At 41.9% G+C, this 22,736-nt stretch overlaps 1 protein-coding gene across 1 annotated transcript; it reads right to left on the reverse strand.

The window, feature by feature from the left end:
* Positions 1–1,282: 1,282 nt before the first annotated feature.
* On the reverse strand, positions 1,283–21,741 carry LOC114647783 (tubulin alpha-8 chain). Its single transcript, XM_028796417.2, has 5 exons — positions 21,580–21,741; positions 10,159–10,381; positions 9,770–9,918; positions 6,914–7,594; positions 1,283–1,748 (listed from the first exon to the last, which is right to left on the reverse strand). Exons 1-5 carry the CDS (start codon positions 21,580–21,582, stop codon positions 1,455–1,457), a joined length of 1,350 nt encoding a protein of 449 aa, XP_028652250.1. The 5' UTR covers positions 21,583–21,741; the 3' UTR covers positions 1,283–1,454.
* Between the last annotated feature and the right edge of the window lie 995 nt (positions 21,742–22,736).

Consider the following 22,736-nt stretch of genomic DNA (forward strand, 5'->3'; position numbering starts at 1 on the left):
ACTTTCATGATGAAATGCATTAAAGTATGTTACATTTTACAGATACATCGTCAATTTCGTTTAAATAATGAACAAGGGGGCTCCGCCCCCTGCTCGCCTACCCCCGGCGTTGGGTATCCTGAAATATATTAGTCGACCCAAGCAGCACATTATTCCTAACTTCACTCCGCAGTAGTGCCACTCACAATATGGCGCTGACGCCTGCGCCTTCCGTAATTTAGGGACCCGTGAGGCCTCCGTAGCCTCTTCCGTTTGAATCTGGGCTGCTGCGCAGAGTTCTTTTTTGTGTAGCTGTCGGTAGTCGTTAGTTATGGGCGCGTTGTTGCTTCATTTGTCATTCTCGTCAGTTGAGCTCTTTCGTTTTTGGGCAGTGACTCCTTCGTGCGCGGTGGATACTTCGCGTGCGGTTTATGAGATACGCGCTGTACGCGCCTGCGCAGAACGTCTCATGGTCCCATCGCCGTGTACCTGTGTCCACGCCATCCGGTTTACCATTCTCGGTTAGTAATATGGATACTACTAATAACAACATACATGGGGGTGGCAGAGCAGTAGCGCTGGTAGTCTCGCAAGGGAGTCACGTCGCTGGTGTTCCCTGCCAGGAGTTTACATGTTTTCCTGATGAGTTTCCAGTGAGCTCCGTGAAGTTTTGGGGATTTGGTGACGGTAAAATGACGTTAGTGTATGCGAGTACTTGTACTTACCTTGCGATGAGCCGATGTCCCGTCCAGGGATTGTTTCTGCCTCGTGCCCAATGCTAGCTGGAATGGTGGACTTGATCATTAAACATCCTTTTCAGAGATGTTTCAACAGGATGTCATCGGAATTTAATGGGTGTTTCAGGCAATTCACAACACAGCTAAGTCGAACCTGTTCTGACCGTGATGATATCTCACGCTGCCACCTGGTGGAATCTTCCAGTGTTACGCAAAGTACGCGGTCAAGTACGGACAGTACAGCGCTTGCGTAGCATCCACTGGAGCATGCGTCGTGTGAAGTATAAACCGGGTACTGAACAAGTGTTTAAAATCTGATGTTACGCTAGTTAACCCAAAAGCAGAACGGTAGAAAAATCTATTCTGGAGTAAAAGGCGAAATTAGGGTGGGGTAAAACAAATAACAGTTCAATTACAATAAAATTGAAGTTGCGCCCCCCACCCCACCTCCGGATTTACGATTTAAATTCGCATAGCACCGTTTCAAGACAGCTCTAGTATGTAGACACGTCAGGTCATTTACATTTTTTGATGTAGCCAAGTGACCATAACACCAGACAGTATAATTCTAAATAAAATGGTGTTTCAACCCAGATTTATTAGACAACACAGAAATGAAAACAGACTGAACACACAAAAAAAAATTAAGAATGACAGCTGGCAGTGTACAATACACTCTTCCTCATCCTCCGTGTTCTAACCGTAATAGACGGTGGTGGATTCTGACAGATTTCTCATTTAATATTCCTCGCCTTCATCCTCCCCTTCCACTGAATCTGTGCCGACCTCTTCATAGTCCTTCTCCAGAGCAGCCAGGTCCTCCCTTGCCTCAGAAAACTCCCCTTCTTCCATGCCCTCACCCACATACCAGTGCACGAAGGCTCTCTTGGCATACATCAGGTCAAATTTGTGGTCCAGACGAGCCCAGGCCTCCGCAATGGCAGTGGTATTACTTAACATGCAAACTGCACGCTGGACCTTTGCAAGGTCGCCACCTGGAACGACAGTTGGTGGCTGATAGTTGATGCCAACCTGTTGTGGGAGAGTCAGAGAAGTGAGACACCAAGAGATTAGCAAAAGTGAGGAGGAGAAAAGAAACCAGTACATTAAAAGAAAATGGCCAGGGATTTCTGTGACTTGAGGCCACATCACCATGGGGGACCCGACTTGTAGACTTCATTTACGAAGTCTTAGCAAAGTTGGAGGCACACACCCGTGAAGCTCGGTCGTGTAGTCTGACATACCCATCAACTCACCCAGACTGAATCAAACAGGTTTTAAGTCCTAGGGGTGGGCTCTGTGTGAATGAGAGCTGACCACCAATAAAATGCTCATCCAGGGGGTAGTGTACAAAATGGGGCAACAAGGAATAAGGAATGTGTAGGTTAGACCCCCGCTAACAAAAAAGAGCAGTTTGTCTGCCTGGTGTCATATCTCAGGCTGAGACGGAGGGTGGCATTCCTTACCTCCGAACCCTACTGGCCAGATTTTGAGGGGTGGAAGGGCACACAGGCACCGCTGTGCTGGAAGGTTGGCTTGCAATCTGTCTAGCAAGGAGATCAGCATTTGGCAATTGTGACATACGAAAACAACTAGAATGTAACATGTTGGGCGGTGGGGGTCCGATAAGTTAATGCCATTTCTAAGACGTAAAAAACATTTGTATTAAAGTAAACAAACAAGCCAAGTTGGAATGGTTGTCTAACTATATAGTATAGTATGTGCCACCTCCATAGATGTAATATGAGCAGAACGACAAAAAACTAACCCAAGGAGACCCCATGAAGGCACTAGTGGTGTCCTGCCAGCTGAAGAGGAGGGCAGAATGCTTAGTGATTTCTCTCGGTTTGCCAAAGTTGTTGAGCTCCAGTGTCCATCTAATGTAAATTCTAATGTTTTAACTCTTTAAGCTGAAGAGGTTTTCCTGAAGAGAGAACTTATTTTAGCAGGTTATTCCAAGAGAGCTGTGCCCATGGTGTCTGATCTTTGCTCTCATTTCAAAATAGACCAAGTGCTTCAGCTATGCCAGTTTTTGGGGTCGATCAGAGAGAAGTCAGTTCCACTTGGCATTTTGGAGTGAAAACTAGGATGGCTGTGGATTACCACTTCATGCTTAGCGATTGTTCACAGGAATTTCCACTATAAGCAGTTTCATTACAAAGGTAGTTATTGTCACAAATCCCCATTACATTTTGAAATGTCTTTGGCTACATCCACACAACGTTACAATTTAAACTGTGCTTTTTAACCAAGAACTATTTCCATCCACATCAGTGTTTTCATATTGTTGACAAAAGTCTCCAGCCACATTAAAATAACCGAGAGGGGGGCAAAAGAACACACCACACAGATAAGATAGTGTCACAGATAGCTGGGGTTCTGACCCAGCCGGGACGCCTAGAAGGACTGAAAGGTGACCTGCATGTCTTCCGGGTCATGAGGGGGCAACTGCCCTGGAGCAGGAGAGGACCACGAGAGAGGAGGAAAGACATTTCAATTCATTGGGACCCGTGGCCACTGCCAGGGGGCGCCTTAAGCCTCGTAGAACCCGGAAATAGTTACTTCTGCCACACTTGGCAAGATGGTGGAAGAAACTGCCAGGGATGCCCGGAGTGCTTCTGCTGCAAAGGGCAGCACTTCTGCCACACCAGGAAGTGCTGCCAGAAGGACATCAGACACCTGGAGCACATCCAGGTGGGAATAAAAAGGGCTGCCTTCCCACAGTCTGGGAGCTTGAGTCAGGAGTGGGAGCAGGACAAAGCTCCTGGGAGGAGACGAAAGGTGACCAAGGACGGACACACACTTCCTTAGAAGGCTGGCGTCCTTCAACATCTGCTATAAGATGCTGCAGATGTTCTATCAGACGGTTGTGGCGAGCGCCCTCTTCTACGCAGTGGTGTGCTGGGGAGGCAGCATAAAGAAGAGGGACGCCTCACGCCTGGACAAACTGGTAAGGAAGGCAGGCTCTATTGTAGGCACGAAGCTGAACAGTTTGACATCCGTGGCAGAGCGACAGGCGCTGAGCAGACTCCTGTCAATCATGGAGAATCCACTGAACAGGATCATCTCCAGACAGAGGAGCAGCTTCAGCGACAGACTGCTGTCACTGTCCTGCTCCACTGACAGACTGAGGAGATCGTTCCTCACCCAAACTATGCGACTCTTCAATTCCACCTGGGGGGGGGCAAACGTTAACATTATACAAAGTTATTAACTGTTATACCTGCATTTTTATTACTCTTCAATATTGTTTTTTGTACCAGTATGCTGCTGCTGGAGTATGTGAATTTCCCCTTGGGATTAATAAAGTATCTATCTAAAAAAATTTAAATCTATCTAAATTAAAGAGTGATAACAATGCAGGTATAACAGGCAATATTGGGCATTGGAAAAATCCTTTAAGAGATGGTGATGCTACTTGTCCACTGAATTTATTGCAAAATTGTAGCAAGCAGTAAATTTGCCTTTTGTGCATGTATGCAGCGTTCAAGCTGTACAAAAACTCAGTGTAGATGCATACACAACCATCACGGAAAACGGGACCTCCTCCGTGTTGGAATGTCGTGAAGCCACAAGGAGACGCTATAATGAGCCAGATCCAATTACTGAAGGGCCACAAACGAATCTCAAAACAGACTCCAATCCCAAAGTCTACAATTCTGGACAGCATTTTCAAAACTCTCCATTTTTAGGGGGTAAACACCAGGGCAGATTGCACAAAAGGCAAGAACAGACGGTCAGTTAAAAAAAATATATATATTGTGGATGTAGTCTTTATTTCTACTTCCTTGGAAATTCACCACACCCTCCCTAATAACATCTTAAAAAGTAAAAACACACCTAGGTGAGGATGGAATATTATAAAAAAAAACTGAAGATGTAAATGTAAGTACAGTAATCCCTCACTTATCGCGGGAGATAGGTTCCAAGGCCGACCGCGATAACTGAATTTCCGCGAAGTAGGGACACCATATTTATTTATTTAACGTGTATTTGGACGTTTTTAAACCCTCCCTGTATTGTTTACAACCCACCCTTTACTCTGTTAATAACAGGGACAACTGCTAAGCAATATGAAATCGGTAGATAAGCTTACACTTACTGTATAGCGAAGTACACGTAGCTATATATGACGTGATGATGGTGATGAATATGCTGCGCAGTAAAAATGATGACACTTGCCTAACGCCTGACTTTATTGAAAAGAAACAGGCTCGCTCGCTCTCAGCTGCACGCGCACTCTGGCCCTCTCTCTCTCTCTCTCTCAGCAGCACTCAGACCCCCCCTCCCCCCTTTCCTCTCAGCTGTACGCGCACTCTGGCGCTCTCTCTCTCTCTCTCAGCAGCACGGCTATTCGTATACCGAGTGTGCATTTGTGAACCGAGGTTCCACTGTATATTTAAAAACCCGCGAAGTCGTGAATCCGCGAAAAGTGAACCGCGAAGTAGCGAGGGATTACTGTAAATTATACAGTTAAATGAATGAAGACGACCTGAACTAACTGCATTAATCTAGTGTTACATGTTAGGCTTTATGCATGGCACCCCACATTGGTTTGACATTACTTGTATGCTTTATGGGTCACCAACTGGAGCAGAAGGGGACTATGAAAACCCTCCAATATAAGCCAATGTCACATTACAGGAAATTTAATCCAAGATGATTTCAAACTTGGCAACTGCAGTAATTGCTGCTCTAGTCACACAGTCCGACATACTTCCATTTTGTAAATATTGCAGGGCATGTCAAATTAAATGACTGACGACTTTCCAGTACAGTTTCATATTGCGCTTTCACTCCTTGGTTAGACAGCCAGTACTATGCTGCCTAAAAGAGTTGGTGCCCTGCAGGATGGCTGTATAGACACGATTAGTTGTGCAGGGATCTCTGCCCTTTTCTTTACATTTTGTCCAAATACGTAAAAAACTGACAGACTAGTTTCTATTCTGTTGGTCATGTCCAAAACACCCATGTTCCTTATTTCTCGTACCTGCATCATATGTATGGTGCTCCCAGGTGGCACTCAATGGTTGCCTGCTCTCATGCACACAGAAGCCCACCCCCATGGCTGTCAAGGTGAATTGCAGGCTAGTTGGTCCGAGTTGCTGTGTATGTCACACTACACGACTGCTGGTCAAGGCGCCATTGTAAGTGAAGTTTATTAGTGCAGATCACAGGAAATACTGTAATATCATGGGGCCTCAAGGGTTCTACTGCCCACCTTAGGATACCCGAGTGATGCCTGAAGAGCTTACTTGCCATGAATGAACTTAAGTTATCAGGCTTTCTTGGGCACTGCAATACCAAGACCAAGTCTCAAACTACACGACTGGTAAATCGGAGGAGTTCATAGTGAATGCCCCCAACTTGCTGAGATTATGTAAAAAGTGGAAAAATAAAATTGCTAAAAGAAGTGCATTTTGAATTTTTCCAGAAGGGGATGATGAAAATTATTATCTCTCTAAACACTTCCATTTACTTGCAGTCCTTCTCAAAGCCTTCATCCATAATGATAGACTTCATCTTCTTGAATTAAAAGAAGTAACATTTCATTAACTGCAACTTAAGTTTCCTACTTACGATATTTAGGCCAAAATTAGCCAACTGTGGTCCACCTATGCATTTTCCATTATGTCAGCCCCATTGTGTGTGCTATACGTCACACTTTTGGATCACATTAACTTTTGATAGATTTCAAAGAAGACAGTACTTTGGACAGAAGCCTCAATTTCGAGCAATATCCCCACTTTAAATATTACTGCTGCCCTATAAAGGTGTGAAGTTTAGTGAACTGACATGGTCATAAGTGTGTTGAGGAAGGTGTTCAAAAAACAAACACTCAAACAGCATTAGCCTAAACCAGAGCAGCGTGCACCCTTATTTGAAACATATCACGATACATACATGCGGTGGGCTGGCGTCCTGCCCAGGATTGGTTCCCTGCCTTGCGCCCTGTGTTGGCTGGGATTGGCTCTAGCAGACCCCCCATGACCCTGTGTTCGGATTCAGTGGGTTGGAAAATGGATGGATGGATGATACATACACAAGTATAGCTTTAAGTCTTATCACAGCACACTGATTAGACATCATAATTGGCCATCTCTTCAACTCTACACTAACCACATTTTAATCTGGTGGGATTTTGTTGTCTCACAGGTACGGTGTACATTTAGTTTGTTTCAGACCAAAGAACTTACCTTGAAGCCAGTTGGGCACCAGTCTACAAACTGGATTGTCCGCTTGGTTTTGATGGCAGCAATTGCAGCATTGACATCCTTAGGCACCACATCCCCTCGATACAGCATGCAGCAGGCCATGTATTTACCATGTCGTGGGTCACACTTTACCATCTGGTTGGAAGGCTCAAAGCATGCATTGGTGATTTCAGATACCGACAGCTGCTCATGGTAAGCTTTTTCAGCTGAAATGATAGGAGAGTAGGTGACCAGGGGGAAGTGGATGCGGGGATATGGTACCAAGTTGGTCTGGAACTCTGTGAGGTCCACATTCAGGGCACCATCAAATCGAAGAGAGGCAGTGATGGAGGACACAATTTGCCCAATGAGACGATTTAAGTTGGTGTATGTTGGCCGCTCAATGTCCAAGTTTCGGCGACAGATGTCATAAATGGCTTCATTGTCGACCATAAAAGCACAGTCAGAATGCTCTAAGGTGGTGTGGGTGGTCAGGATCGAGTTGTATGGCTCAACCACAGCAGTGGACACTTGTGGTGCAGGGTAGATTGCAAACTCCAGCTTGGACTTCTTCCCATAATCAACTGAGAGGCGCTCCATGAGTAGTGAAGTGAAACCAGAGCCAGTGCCCCCACCAAAGCTGTGGAAGATTAAGAATCCTTGAAGACCAGTGCATTGATCAGACTGAAAAATACAAGGGGATATTAACAGCCAATGAGAAGAGAACAAGCAGAACACCACATTTAAGATACTGTAAGTCCAGCTGAATACCTTACTAGTTGATCTCCCTGCTTATCCTTTTCATAAGGTGGGACCACATCTGAAACATTAGAAGCTATTCTATTCATATCTGCCTCAAAACAGGCAGCAAGTAAAACACTTCAGCAAAACAAATGGGCAGAAAGGGGAGGATGAGAAGCAGTGCTAAAGGGGAAGTAAGAACAATAGGATCTAACTTTCTAGTTCTTTGATCAGACTCAATCTGGCTTTAGGGTTACTCTGCATTTGAAAAGACTTGGAAAGGGAAAGCAGAACTTGCATTCTAAATGCAAGTCCTGAACTTTCAACAAAACTGAAATCCCTGAATCAAGTTTATATGGTGCCAAGTCAGAAAGTTCTAGAACTGTTTGATTCAACATCTTACTCGGTTGTTTCCTGACCCGTTTCAAATAAGATTATTCAAATTAATTCCAAAAAAGTGGTTCTAAACACAGGTAGTATGGTGGCATCTGTGGTTAGATGCTGCACAGATCCAGTATCCTAAATTTGAATCCTGTCCTCTTTCATTTACGCGAGTACTGCACAATTATCCAAATGCATTTTTCATCAGGATCTTCCATGGCAAAAATGCATTTTAGATTAACTAAATTGATCAAGGTGAGAGTGTGTGTCTGTGTTAAGCTGATGTCACACTATGCAACTTCCAGTTGTTGGGCATATCAGATTTGCTGAACCCTGTCCATGTCACATTTAGCAATCTAATTAGCCAATAAGATGCTGCATCACCAAGGTGGGGCAGTTCAAAGGGTTAACCGGTATGAAGACTTCAGAAGCAATCTTTGCCCTTTCTTTTCCTCACTGCTGCTGTGGTACACAAAATACGGGATACAGTAATCCCTCGCTATATCGCAGCGACTTTCGCGGCCTCACTCTATTGCGGATTTTATACGTAAGCATATCTAAATGTACATTGCGGATTTTTCGCTGGTTCGCGTATTTCTGCGGACAATGGCTCTTTTTATTTCTGGTACATGCTTCTTCAGTTGGTTTGCCCCGTTGATTTCATACAAGGGACGCTATTGGCTGAGAAGCTACCCAATCATTTCACTTCCTGTAAATGGTGAAGGGGCGGTCAAACTTTAAAAGAGAGGAATGTTGCCTTTCACAATAAAAAAAATGCAGTAATAAACTGAGAAGTTATCCGAGTCATCTGGTGCATGGAGGGGAACAGCAGAGGTACATGTTGTCCAGCTGAAGCTTAAGATGGGGAGAAGGGGGAATAAATAAAACCCTCCTCTGGCAGAAAGGGGTTCAGAGTGTGGATAGTGAGCAAACTTGTGTTTAATAAGCAGCTCACATTTACAAAAACAACAAAGAAGTTTCTCTTGCTGCTTAGTAAACGCTTGATTGCTTAACAGCCAAGTGTTTAGAGTTTGTGTAATAATAATAATAATAATTTTTTGCATTTATATAGCGCTTTTCTCACTACTCAAAGCGCTTAGCAATTGCAGGTTAAGGGCCTTGCTTAAGGGCCCAACAGAGCAGAGTCCCTTTTGGCATTTACGGGATTTGAACCGGCAACCTTCCGATTGCCAGTGCAGATCCCTAGCCTCAGAGCCACCACTCCGCCCTATGTAAACTTGTTTATCAAGAAGAAACAAGACTAAAATGCTTATCAGAACTGAGACTTGTAATTTTGACGAGCATTTCTCTTTTACGGCACAAGTATTATGAATAAATATCAAGTACATGATTTATTAGCTTACAAGTATGTTTTAAGGGGATTTACAGTATTTTATTACCACTACATTTCGTTTTGTTAACAAACAGAACAAGTAACACATCTGTGGTCTGCAGTTTAATTGTAAAAATACCAATTTAACATCTAGATGGCTGGTTAAACACAAGCTTAGTGTATAAAAATAAACAAACACAATTAAAAGGATAAAGAAAACAAATCTGATTTGGCTAATTCTAGGAACATGGAATCTGACTAGCCCTAAAAAAACCTGATCAAAACCATTCCTAAACATGACAAAGAAAGGCACAAGGAGCTCAATTCAGAACTCCGTCATACCATTTACTAAGCAAAAAAATGTTAAGCTATGGAAAATGACCATTTCCTTTGCCACAACTTACCAGTTTGCGAACTCGCTCCAGCACCAGGTCAATGATTTCCTTCCCCACAGTGTAGTGGCCACGGGCATAGTTGTTAGCTGCATCTTCCTTGCCTGTGATAAGCTGCTCAGGGTGGAACAGCTGACGATATGTGCCAGACCTTACTTCATCTAACATTGGTAGATAAAATTAAAAACCATCACCATAACCTATTCACATGATCAGCAAATTAAATGTTAATTTTAGAGGAGCAGCAGAAGATGCTTTCTACTTTATAAAGAAAAACAGACCACACTGAAGACTGAAATTTCCCCAAGATGCTTAAGTACAGTGAAAATGGAGTTTCTTAATAAAAAAAACACACCACTGTACCAGCACTCCCCCCACATTGAAGATCTTTGGTTTCTTACCAATTACTGCAGGCTCCAGATCTACAAAAACTGCCCTTGGGACATGCTTCCCTGAGCCAGTTTCACTGAAGAAAGTATTAAAGGAGTCGTCTCCACCACCAATGGTTTTGTCACTGGGCATATTGCCATCGGGCTGGATTCCATGCTCCAGGCAATAAAGTTCCCAACAGGCATTGCCAATCTGTACACCAGCTTGACCAACGTGGATCGATATGCACTCACGCTGCAGAGAGATGGAATCAGAGGCACCAGTCAGATTTGTGTTTCTAAACATTATTTCTTTCATATACTGTTACTAAACTCTTTGGAAACAATTTAGAAACAAGACAGTTCAGCATATTAGGCTCATTTAGTTGCTGTAAAACAGATATCCCAACATCTCATTTTTGTTGGTTCCCAACTTGTGCCCAGTAGTGTCAGAGAGGTTCCCTTGAATGCTAGATTTCAAAAAAAGCATGGTTATGATTTTAATTACACTACTCTGGACATTGTTCCAAATATTCAAGATCTTCAATTCTGTCATCAGCACACTAACTTTGGATGTTCTCAAGCACACCTGTATTTTGGGTCATCTTCACTACCATGTAAGGTGAAAAACCATTAAGTAGCTGTTGCAATGTGAAGCAAGCTGCTTACGATTGTGAGTAAACATGACCAATGGAGGGTGACACAGTGGTTGGCTCTCCTGCCTTAAACTGGTGAGCCTGGCAAAGTGTGCACAATGTAACCATGTTAGAGAATTCTTAAACCTCCTCCAAAGATGTGCCAGTTATGTTAAATGGCAACTTGAAATTGGCTGCTGTGTGTGCACAAGCGTAGGCAATATGATGGACCGACATAGTTTAAGGATAGGCTCCAGTCCCCAGCAACTCTGCATAAACACCAATAAGTTTGTTTTTTTTTATTTAAAAACAATTTAATAATGATCTTCATCCATGCCAATGTTTTCATATTGTTTGTGAAATATTTCCATCCATACTACCATATTTAAAAACCAAATGACATTTGTACGAACCGTTACAGTTTTCAGATTACAGTACGTCCTACAGCACTTCCATCCCTTCAGAGATTTTTTCCATTTATGCATACGCACCTGGTGTAGGTGAACATTTGCCTTTTGCACATGTATGCAGCATACAAACCGTACAAATTGCATTTGGATGCATGCAAGTAACAAGCACCATGTAAAGCAACTGCAATGTTGGAATATGATTTTTCTTCAATGAAGGGTGACCAATCAGGGAATGGGATGTTGTAATGAGGAAAGGCTACATAATAAGCACAAACAAATCAGAGCACGATTAGTCTGGGTTTTCACAAGTCCATTGTCACACATGTGCGCATGGGAGGCAGCTAAAGGGCTTGAGTGACGGCAATTCCGAATCAGACCAGGATGTGACAGAGTGCACTGACTCTCTCTCCTTTTCCTGCAGACCATTCACGGGAGATTCCACCTGGCCCTCTTGATGTCACGTCCGGGTCCAAGCCTATGGAAAAAGACCTTGCCAGCTCTGGCCCCTGTGATGTCACGTCCGGGCTCAAGCTTATGGTTGAAGACCCTCATGAGCCCGACCCCTTTGACCTCACTTCCTGTCTTCCCCTTTAAAAGCCTCCACTTTTTCCCCCAAGTTCTGTTTTGGACTCGGTTTTGTGCACAGCATTTAAGCCTCAATTTGCAGCCAGGAAACCAAATATATGGGTGGCTGCCCCAAACCATGCCATGGCTCTTTGTGGAGTTTGAGACACCAAGTACACACACACACATTATGAGGGCGTGGCGGATGTTTGCCGACTTGCACACCAACCACATGCGTTACCTGGTAGGTAACCACCTATACAATAAGATTGTGTTTCAGACTATGAAAATATAAATTATTTTTTTCTTAATTGTGATCTAGGAAAAGTATGTTTAACCACTAAACCTTCTGTATACTGCCCACTTTAGCTGTCTATATTTAGTTTGTTGCTCATACACATGCTTGTTGGGGACCGGCGTCACTGTAAAGGTAAATTAAAGTAGACAATGTGGGCTGAAGGAAGTAAAAAAGGCACATGGCACAGACTACACTACTGTTTTACTGCTTTTAAATGAAGTTTAATTCTCAACTGCTTTTGCAGCAGAGTTTTTCAAACACTAAATTGGCTTGGTACAAAAGGTATTGTCCCTTGGTCAGTCCATTCTTTAACTCCACCTACAGCAAGAAACCTGCTGCAGGTTGCCAGTCTTGTGCTTACTGAGCAGCCGGTAACCTGCCATCTGCAGATGCTGACTAAAAAGTTGCAAGAAGCAGAAGACACGACACATTTACATGCGCCTCAAAAACACGTATTCACAGAAACCTGGTCTCTAAAATGCCACGTAAATCCTTATTCCAATTGTAAGAACCCGGTTAACAGAGGTAGATTTCTCTATGAATACCCAGTCACTGTTAAGGATTGCGTAGTCTGTAGATATCTGCTGCACTCTGTCAGCCTGCTCACATTTGCTTTGCACATGCTTTCAAGCAGCCACTGGTAGAAGCATCCACAAAATTAAATTTCCTGATGTAAATGTTAAGATGATTGCATCATTCCTTCTCCAGTATAAAATTCTATGTCTCAATATTTCAGAAACTGCTAGATTTATGTTAATAAGCTGAATATAGTGCTAAACTCAATTAACAATCACAAGCAGCAGCTTTAACACGTTAAAAATAGGCATGTAGTCCAATTACGTTTTAAGTAACTTGAAGCAATATTTACTGTAGTAAAATTCCTACAGTACTACAGGCAGAATATATGTTAAAGAAGCTGAAATTTACACTCATTTATGTGGTTAGTAGGGGGCCAATGGTTTACTTCAATGTGTGACTGCACAAACATGTCTAAAAATGGTCAAATAGTGTGCAGTATGCGGAGTACTGGAGACAATTATGCAGGAAGAAGTTGGGAATGACAAAGGAGTCATTCGTTGGCACAAGACATTCTTGAGTTTAGCGAGTAACTGCCTACAGACTTTTGTCAAAGCATTCAGAAGCCCATAAGCTGCTTGTGTACGTGTACAGAAGACCAGGGAGATGACATGGATTAGTATTGAATTTGAAATGTCGCTAAATAATATTTGTGAAAAGTACATAAACCTTTTAGGGGTGTAGTGGAACGTGAAAAGAAAACATGAAGACTTTGTGGTCAGTTCCAAAGAACTGATCTGTAACAATGGTGTTATTTTGGTAAGATAATAGCTAAACATCTCAGCCATTCCACCTTGCCATTTATTGAATATACAGTAGTCTTTACTTTTGGCAGAGTCTGAACTCCTCTCTAGATTTACGACACTGGCAAGCGAGTTGTGGAACAAACGTCGGAACAAAAAGCCAAAAAATGTGATTATACTGTTCTCCAAAGCATTTTTACTCTTGGACATTGCAGCCAAGATGCAAGTTTGTAGATGGTAGCAGTCTGCCAAGATCAGATGTTTGCAATAAAAACTAGTTTTACTACCCAATTCCAGATCCGCTGCCAAGTTTATTCTTGAAAGAGTAAATTGTTAACCAGAATACCAAGGGTCCTATATGTGCAGGCTTAGTAAAAAACAGAATCACATAAACAGAACCATAATTTATGTGATAACTCTAAATGCTATTCGTCTATATGTTATATCATTAAACAAACGGGTGCTTTCCAAGCACAAAGGGGCAACCAATTACCTTTGGATTTTACTTTATTACATTTCCAGGTATGTTTTGGCAAAATAAGTAAAATGTTACAACATAAAGACATTGATTGAGACCAAAAAAAGAGGCAAACATTTGAATGGTTAATGCGGAGGATGTCAGATATGCCACAACGGTTATCTTCTGCCATAAGCACACAGGTGGGCAGTGTGGCTTTGGACTTCACCTCGAGTTTGTCTGTTCAAATTCCACTACTGACACTGACTTTGAGCAAGTCACTTCCCCTCCCTGTTATCTTCAATTGGAGCACAAGAAATGTAACCAATGGCATATTTCAAGGTCTGCAAAGACTCAGCCAGACAAGTAATAACCCCTTTAGCAATGTGGATGTAATGTCACTTCCATGTGCTATCAGAATTTGAAGTTGCTCCTTTTAACGTCTCGCCTTCCCACTCTGTTCCAAGTATGTAACTTTCCAATCAGTCTTTTGAAAGCAGTGCCAAGATTGTGGTTGATTTGTGCCTCAATACACACAAAAAGCAATTAAAGATCAGCTGTAAAAATTTCCCCTAAATAAAAAGCAACACACCCACATGCTTACAAAATGTAATTTCTGGCTGACCTATTTTTTTTTCCCTTCAGAATGAAATGGGTGAGAGGTTAGTGCTGCGTAATAGCTCAATTGTTCTCTGGGTTGTCCCATTGGCACTGTATGCGTGTGGAATTTCTCACTGGGAAACGATTTCCCCAATAGCATATGAAAGCAGCAGAACATTTCTAAAATGAGTTTACTTAAACCAAACTGAAAAATGCTTGCTTCAGCTCTAAAAGAGTACAAGCATTTTTTCCTCTTTAAAAATAAAAAGATCCTAAGGGTTATGTACCACTTCTGTGTTGCATGATTGCTACTGTAACCTCAACAACTTCCTAATAAAGTTTCTACACAACTTTTTAAATTAAGCTGGACCAGCTCGAGGTTAAGCACTAGCCTAGATCTTGTTAACAAAATTCTACATTTTCCAGTGAGCAGCTGTAGTAGGGACCGAAGGCTCCAGTTGGGTTAATAAGAACTGCTTCCAAACAATCTGAAGTTTTCTGGCACCTTATAATTCTGTGGTATGAGGAATTCCATAATGTAGGATATACGGCTTGACATCTAGTTATGCAAGATGTCAAGCTTTTTTCAGGAAAAAAGTCCAGTCTTGGACCATATTTTGTCCAGGAAATGATACCTTTATGATAAGGGATAAACCAATAGGTATCTTAAAAATGATCACAAGGACCAAACAAAATACTTGTGTCTGAAATAATCTTAAATGTACTTGTGACTGTAGTTTGAAGTGCTGCAGAATTGGGCTAACCCTCCGTTCATGATTTCCAAGAGATGTGCGAGACTTAAGGTGGTCATTGTATCGTTCCAGGTCTAATCAATGAGGTGTTGGCAGGCTTTGCAGAATAATGGACTACCCGATTTACAGTACCTGCCACAACACTACTCAGCCATAAGTTTGTCAGTGTCAAATTTCTCACTTTTTCGATGGCTCGGAGGTTTCAGAAAGGGAACATGTCAAAGCGTCAGCCAGCTGAAGGAACTCGAACAAAACAGTCATCTGCTTTCCACATGCCTGACTTGCAAAGTGCAATTTGATACACTTAACTACTAAATCTACCCTACTTTCACATGCAACAAGATTGGATGACTTGAGTCATTTTAAGATGTATAAAAAATGGTTTGTCAATTAAATATTGAAAAATAGGAGAAAACTTGTAATTCTGCGTAACAGCTTATACAGAAACTTTTCCATGTGCAAATTCTGCAATTTTCGCTTCAGTGAAAACTGAATCCATTGGCCCCTACTGTAGGTAAGGCTATTAGAGTACAATGAGACGCATGTAAAGAATATAAACTCATGCCAGATTAGCAAAGTTCAAAAACAACTTTTCAGTGTTTGCTTTTATGCATTATCGTTTACTCCAATTTATATATATTTTTTTAAAATAAAGTCTAGCTTTGAGTTATATCCACTAATTTATGCAACATCAACATTTCATAAGCAAGTAAGCAAACTCCTGAATGTGAACGGTTTTCAAAACTGCAGTGCAAATAAATTATGTAGTCTGAAGAATCCACACTACATCTAGAAGAGAAATTTGCTCTGCTTCTGTCTTATCCTTACAAAGGAAAGCAAAGATAATGAACATGGACTGGCATGATTTTTAAAAATAATTAAGTTTTACACTTTGGCATTGGGCAAGCATCGCCTTTGATCCTTTAGGACTTAAAAAGCATTGTTCAGTTAGTACACAAGCTAAACAAGATGGGATGACCAATCCTTGACAAATTAATGACGTGGACTTCTGCATTTGTAGATAATGTGATGCACTCTGAAAAGGGAACTACCAGATAAAATGTCACCATTCAAATATAATTCAAATATATTCAAAAGTCTTAAAACCAAAAACGGACATCTGAATGTAAAAGAACATGAGTTTGTTTTACCTCACAATAATTTTGGCACCATGCTACTCCAGACACTTTATTGTAGTATACTCCAGATGTTTTTGCACATCACTTTCACAATCTGCCTTTTGTAGTTTGTTTAGCTAGCTCACGTGGTCATTTGTAAAATGAACAAGCCTTCGTTCCTTACAATGCCCTTACACAATGCATACTTGATCAGATTCTCTGCACCTTACTGCTCAGTCTACAATTGTGCTAAAAACTAATTTAGTTTTAGTTCCTCAGTACCCAAAATGACTGCCCCGATCCCATTCCAGAACTGGAAGTTGGAACGTCTTGCCATTTTATACTGTACGTGTTAAGCATCCATCACAGTAAACAAAGCCATGAAAGCACCTTTCAAGTTTAAGCTCTGCTCATTTAGCCAACCTGTAGTTTGCATCTTATACGCCATCGGACTTGACAAAGCCTAAAATAGTGTAAATGGTATGTACACACGCATGTAGGTCACTCGCGTCACATTCTTGCTATAATGAAAGCAAAAAAGGTCAAATTTATTTCCATGTTATTTCTTGACCACTTGCTCCTGCAACACTGTATGTCCTTGCCTGTGGGAACAAATAGCAGCAATGATGGGTATTCAGGAATATTTCAAACAAAAGTAAATATGCAAATAAGACAAAGTATTATGTTACAATAAACAAAATATGCAAGCATAAATAAATGACAACACAATTTGTTGCTTGTCTATTTATTTTGTTTCCTTATTTAATTATTTCAGTGACTCTGCACATAACATGAAATATGCCTTGAAAAGAAAGCCGTCACTTTCACCTGTCAAAGTTCGGTTGGTATGTTCCAGCAAGTACTTTCTTTTTGTTGGTGAATCATTAGTAAAGTGATGATGAGGATGATTCACAGCTTCTTCAATGAAAGTAGCCACTTTACATGCCAGACCCAGGCAACTTTTTTTCTTGCCCTCACATCCACCACTGACACGCAGGCATAACTTGAAGCACATGACTTGCTGGCAGCCTGAAGGGACGCAGGTTTTCATTCTAACCGTTTTCCTAATCAGTGACCAGTTTTCACTGCTTAATTAACTCCTTTTCCATTCATTTTAATAGCCAGGTCTTTAAGGATTTGCGCCTCTAAATTGATTATTTTCTTTATTAAATGGCAGCCAAACAAATGAGATGTGAAACGAGCCAACAGATGACCAGCTAAACTGGGGTTTCAAACTCCAACCAGTTTCTTAATGAGAAGCCAATTCTTGCTGTTAATTAAAACCGTTACTTAATTCCACGGCTTGCTGCTACTCTCATTCTGCTACAGCAGACATTTCCCAAATTGTTGATTTTCTTTTTCTGATTATTGACCTGAGAGATCAACCTTACCGAGACCCTCACCTTTCTTTATGTTCAGATAATGTGGTTAGTTGATCACCTGTTTGCTTGTTTTGTGTCTCATTGTTTGGCTGCTAATTAAGGAAATAGAACTAAGGGGTCTGAGTTGAGTTACTTAAAACTAAAGAAAAAGAAGTTAATTAGCATCAAAAACAGGTCAATAATGAAGAAGGTAGTTAGAGTGAAAACCTGCAGCCATTGCAGCCCTCCAGGACCGGAGTTTGACACCCCTGCTGTAGCTCACACAACAGTTCAATCAAAACAACATTTTCTAGAGCCCACCTGCTCAACTTTGATAGGTGGAAATGAATTCTCATTTCAAAGAATGTTGTAACGTGTGCAGCATCACTAGAATAAAAAAACAAAAATAAAGCAATGTCACATCTCATATGACACATTTACTTATGCTCACATATCATGGTATTTTTATTTGCCTATTGTCACATTTCACAAGACAAGTTTTCTCTGAAATATTCCTTCATGAGCAGGGGTGGGATGGGGGAAAAATAATGACTGCATTTAATAGGAGCCATTTGTTTAGGCTTGTTATGTGCATCATTGGCCATAAGTGTTCTGAGCTCTGCTTTCTCAGTGAACTTGTCACCGTCAGTGTGTGCACAGAAAATCCAGGTTTTGTGAAAAGCATATAGATATGCATGCAATGGTGCATAAACCACAAGCACTACATGCTTCACAAATGCACTATGATAAATTATATAAATACAGCATGAAAAGCAAATCTGTATAATGCATATCTGAATGTTAACTATCAGGTAATATAACAGTCTTACTGCAGAATGACACTATTCAAACTACTAACAGACAAATGAGCATCAGTCATTAGTAGGCTTCTGGAGGCACTATCAATCTTTCTAGGTTAACAAAGTGTCATATCATTAGGATAAGCTAGATCTTTAAAAACTACTTCAATCATCTGCACCAGTTTGGTACATTAAATACAGCTGTGTGTTCAAGAGCAGACAAAAGATAACAAAAGTACACTTTCTTCTTTGGACACGGCCCAAGTGGTACGGTGCTAGGGAGTGAGGACTCGCATTGAAGATCGTAGTAAAGACCTATAAACACAATAGGCATTGAAAATTAAGGAGCTCAAGGACTTCACTGCAGGACAGGTCACATTTCCTAGGAAGGCAGATAATGAAAATATGCAGGAAAAAAAAAAAAAAAAATGTTGGCATTACTCATGGGAATACTTTACCCCAACAGCTAAGGAAACTCAGCATTGCTCCCATTGAGCTAAATGTCAGTTCTGGCGATTGCGGACATACGCAACTCAGAAGGTCAAATTAAAATATTTAAATTCACCTATCCAGTAAAACTGAAAAAAGAGTAAGTTCGATTCTTGGAGGGTGTGCCCTTCAGAGTGAAAACATGATTTTGATCACCTTCACATCAGCAAATTAAGGATTCATTGGAGTAGTAAGGGAATCTTTTCTTGCCAAGGATAACCCAGAATTAACAGGACACAAAAGTGAGTATGATGCAAGTGAGCACCACCCTTACCTCATCCATCCATCCATTTTCCAACCCTCTGAATCCGAACACAGGGTCACGGGGGTCTGCTGGAGACAATCCAAGCCAACACAGGGCACAAGGCAGGAACCAATCCCGGGCAGGGTGCCAACCCACTACAGGACACACACAAACACACCAAGCACACACTAGGGCCAATTTAGAATCGCCAATCCACCTAACCTGCATGCCTTTGGACTGTGGGAGGAAACTCACACAGACACGGGGAGAACATGCAAACTCCACGCAGGGAGGACCCAGGAAGCGAACCCGAGTCCCCAGGTCTCCCAACTGCGAGGCAGCAGCGCTACCCACTGCGCCACCGTGCCGCCCCACCCTTACCTCAACCACTGTCAAACAAAGCAGCTTCAACACAGGACAGGAGATTGCATACGAGGGGGGACCCAAAAATTACCGGAATTTTGTTGTTGTCAGGTTATTTATTTCCGGTTATTTTTTGGGTCCCCCCTCGTATAGCAGTATGACACAAGAACTAACCATTTTGATGTCAGTTAACCTAACATACTCATCTCTAGAAAGAAAGGCCCCTGCAGCCACAGGGAAAACATGTAAGTTGTAATGGGCCAAAAACCAAACTCACAACCTATAGAAGTAACAATACCATTAAAGGACCACCACCTCAATTTAGTGGGAAACAGATTCCGGTTTTAGAACCACAGCAGTCTTCACGCTAAGCCATTTCTTGAATGTGCTCTCTTCATTATCTAAGGACTTGCTGTGAGATTCAGCTTTACACACCCTCAATCTTACAGAGCCACCCCTTTGAAAGCAGATTCGATTTCACCATCTGAATGCAACGCCCCTTTCCCAAAAAAAAAAAAAAAAGCGGAGGGGACCCCCCCCCCCCTTTCGCCATAACAATCATTCCTAAACCAGCTGAATCCAGTTCAGAAAAGCTGTTGGCCAGTGCTTAAATCTACAGCTTCAAGCCCAAGCAGGCAGAACAGTCCTGAAGAAGCCACCAGCTCACTACAAGGATCACTCACGCACACTCCCAGCTCTGACTTGTCAATTTAAGCAGCAAGAAAAGCATGGTATTCTGGGGAAAATCCATTCCGAAAGAACGTACAAACTCCATAATGAAAACAGGCACAGGAACCAAACTCAGAACCCCTATATAGCAGAGCATTCCACGTCGATATAACCCGATTTCATCGGTAGAGGGCAGTTTGCAAGCTGTCAGTGTTTCCTGAGTGGGGCCTTCTGGGTTTAAAATGTAAATAACTGAAGCACACAAGTAAGAAAAATATATAAAAAAAAAACTCGTCAAACATCGAGACTAACTAAAATCTGCAAAAAAAAAAATCATTTGAAAGCCGAAAACCGCAGGGCATGAAAACGCGCTTATTAAAGACTTAAAAGAGCATGTGTTCGTCCTGTCCGGGTATTGTTCCTGCTGCGATAGGCTCTAACTGTTCCATGTCCATGCCCCAGATAAACTGAACAAGAAAATGGATGGGCGGATGAAAGAATTCGAATTGGGAGTTTAAAGTGCTGCAGCACACCCATCGCGCAGCCGAGTTCGACTCCTCCCTCTTCTGGGATCAAACGCCAATCCTTATAACTCATTTGAGAGCCAAGCACTTAGGCGATGGCGGAGAGGATTGCTAGTGGCAGACTCGCATTATCTTACACTCACGACACATGTTAGAAGGATCGCTCAGAAACAGCCATTTTCACAACTGAATATCCGTATGCCAGTCAACCCCCCGGCCCCGGCATTTTACTTTCTGTACGCAGAGGGCGCACACGTGCAACCGGCTAAATGAGACAAAGAAACCTAAAAACATTTTTCTACGCAATAAATAAGCAAGAGCACATTGTAAATCGACCTTCCTTTTCTAATACCAAAGTGATTAATCCATGTATCTGCCCGTCTGTTAGGTACAAATCCATTCGCTTCCGCCAAAATACCAAGAGATTACCGAAGCGTCGATTTGGCGATTTAAACGAGTGCTCGCGGGGAGACAATACATCGCATGCGATCGCCACACACACTCGATTCTTTAAACTAACCCATCTTCTCCCAACATTCTGCCGCCACGTGAGGCTTTATTTCAGGCTGACTGAATTTACCTCGGCTAAAAAAAAAAAATAGGCACTGATCTTCACGCGATTAAATTTTCAGCCCATTCCGGTAAACGCGAAAAGCTCCCGTTTCTGTTCCGCCTGTCCTCTTGGGTTATTCCTACTGCTGAACTTCCTACTTCATTCATTTTACAATTCCCCGGCAGACAGCTAGGCTGCACTCCGCGTCTTGGCGCTCTTTACACGCCTGAAAACTTCGCGCGTGCCTCCTTCGCTTTCCGCTACACCCGACTAGGACTAAAATGTGCGCGATACTCACCATTGTGACTAGCGGTAAAACAAAGAGACGAGGAACTTTTTATTTTCACTTTGAGGAGACTTTTCTAGTCCTTACAGTCTTCTTACAGGACGCTACGTTGACTACAGACGCGCAACGGGTCTCCGCCAACACAGCACTGTGAAGACTGTTGGCGCGAGTTCGCTTTTATAGTCTGGGTCACCAACTTTAAAAATGCGTTGCTCTGCTGACAGCCAAGACAGCCAATAGGAAATCACTTGATACATTTAAACTTTTTTTTGGTCCCTCCCCTAGACTCACCCACAGCCCCACCTTCGGTGTGTCGTTTCAACTTGAACGCATTATTGTGACAAGAAAAAAGGGGTCAAAAGTGACAAATAACAACTTAAAATCTGGACGGTTTAAAAATTTACAACCAACGCAAACAGTCCTCCAAACGGAACATCATTTCAACGCACTTTGGAGGTGGAGTAATAGGACCGTTGTTTTCATATTCAAAAAAATCTGGAAAGGCAAGTTAAGTAAATGGTTTAGTTGGCATTTGGACTTAAAGCTACCCCGTAAGAATAATGATGTGCATATGTTAATTTTACATTATTTTTGTATGAATGTTTTATTTTCATACTTGCTTAGTTAGAGTTTGGCACTCAGTGCATATTTATTTTTTGTATATATTACGTGATGTTTGTCAGTTCATGTCGTGTAACTGAGTGACTTCATTAGATTTAGGAGAAACTTACCAGTCACCATTAATAAGACCAGCGGGTAGTGGAAAAGAGGCAGAGTTTGTTGCCTGGTCATTTGGTAAAACACACTTTTGATCGCTGGTATCTGATAGAGAGAACCTGAAGGCTTTTTAAAAGGGGTGCTTTTTCATTTTTTATGCAGTTGGCATACTAACTGCTTGTTTTTCTTCTTCTTTTGAGTTTGTCGGCTCTTGCTTTACTATTGCTAAATAATGCTATTACTTATAGTTAAATGTCCAGTAACGGTGCACTGCACAAATACACTTGACTTGATCATTCCTAGTTCTCATCCTCTTTCTATGTACGTTTAGCATCCGTTTGCTCAGAGGTTCATGCCCTTGCTGCTTCCTGAGCAGCTCTTCTTTTCTCCACCCTAGTGGTCTGCTTCTTCTCTTCTTTCATTCGCAACTTTCCCCGTTAAAACTGATTAAG

The sequence above is a fragment of the Erpetoichthys calabaricus genome, chromosome 3 (genome assembly GCF_900747795.2).
Source record: "Erpetoichthys calabaricus chromosome 3, fErpCal1.3, whole genome shotgun sequence".
Taxonomy (NCBI): domain Eukaryota; kingdom Metazoa; phylum Chordata; class Cladistia; order Polypteriformes; family Polypteridae; genus Erpetoichthys; species Erpetoichthys calabaricus.

Coding starts and splice junctions, on each gene's coding strand:
- LOC114647783 (XM_028796417.2), bottom strand. Junction 9,919..10,158: donor TCTGGAGCCTGCAGTAATTG/GTAAGAAACCAA, acceptor TACCAATGTTAG/ATGAAGTAAGGTCTGGCACA. Junction 7,595..9,769: donor TGGAGCGAGTTCGCAAACTG/GTAAGTTGTGGC, acceptor TGTATTTTTCAG/TCTGATCAATGCACTGGTCT.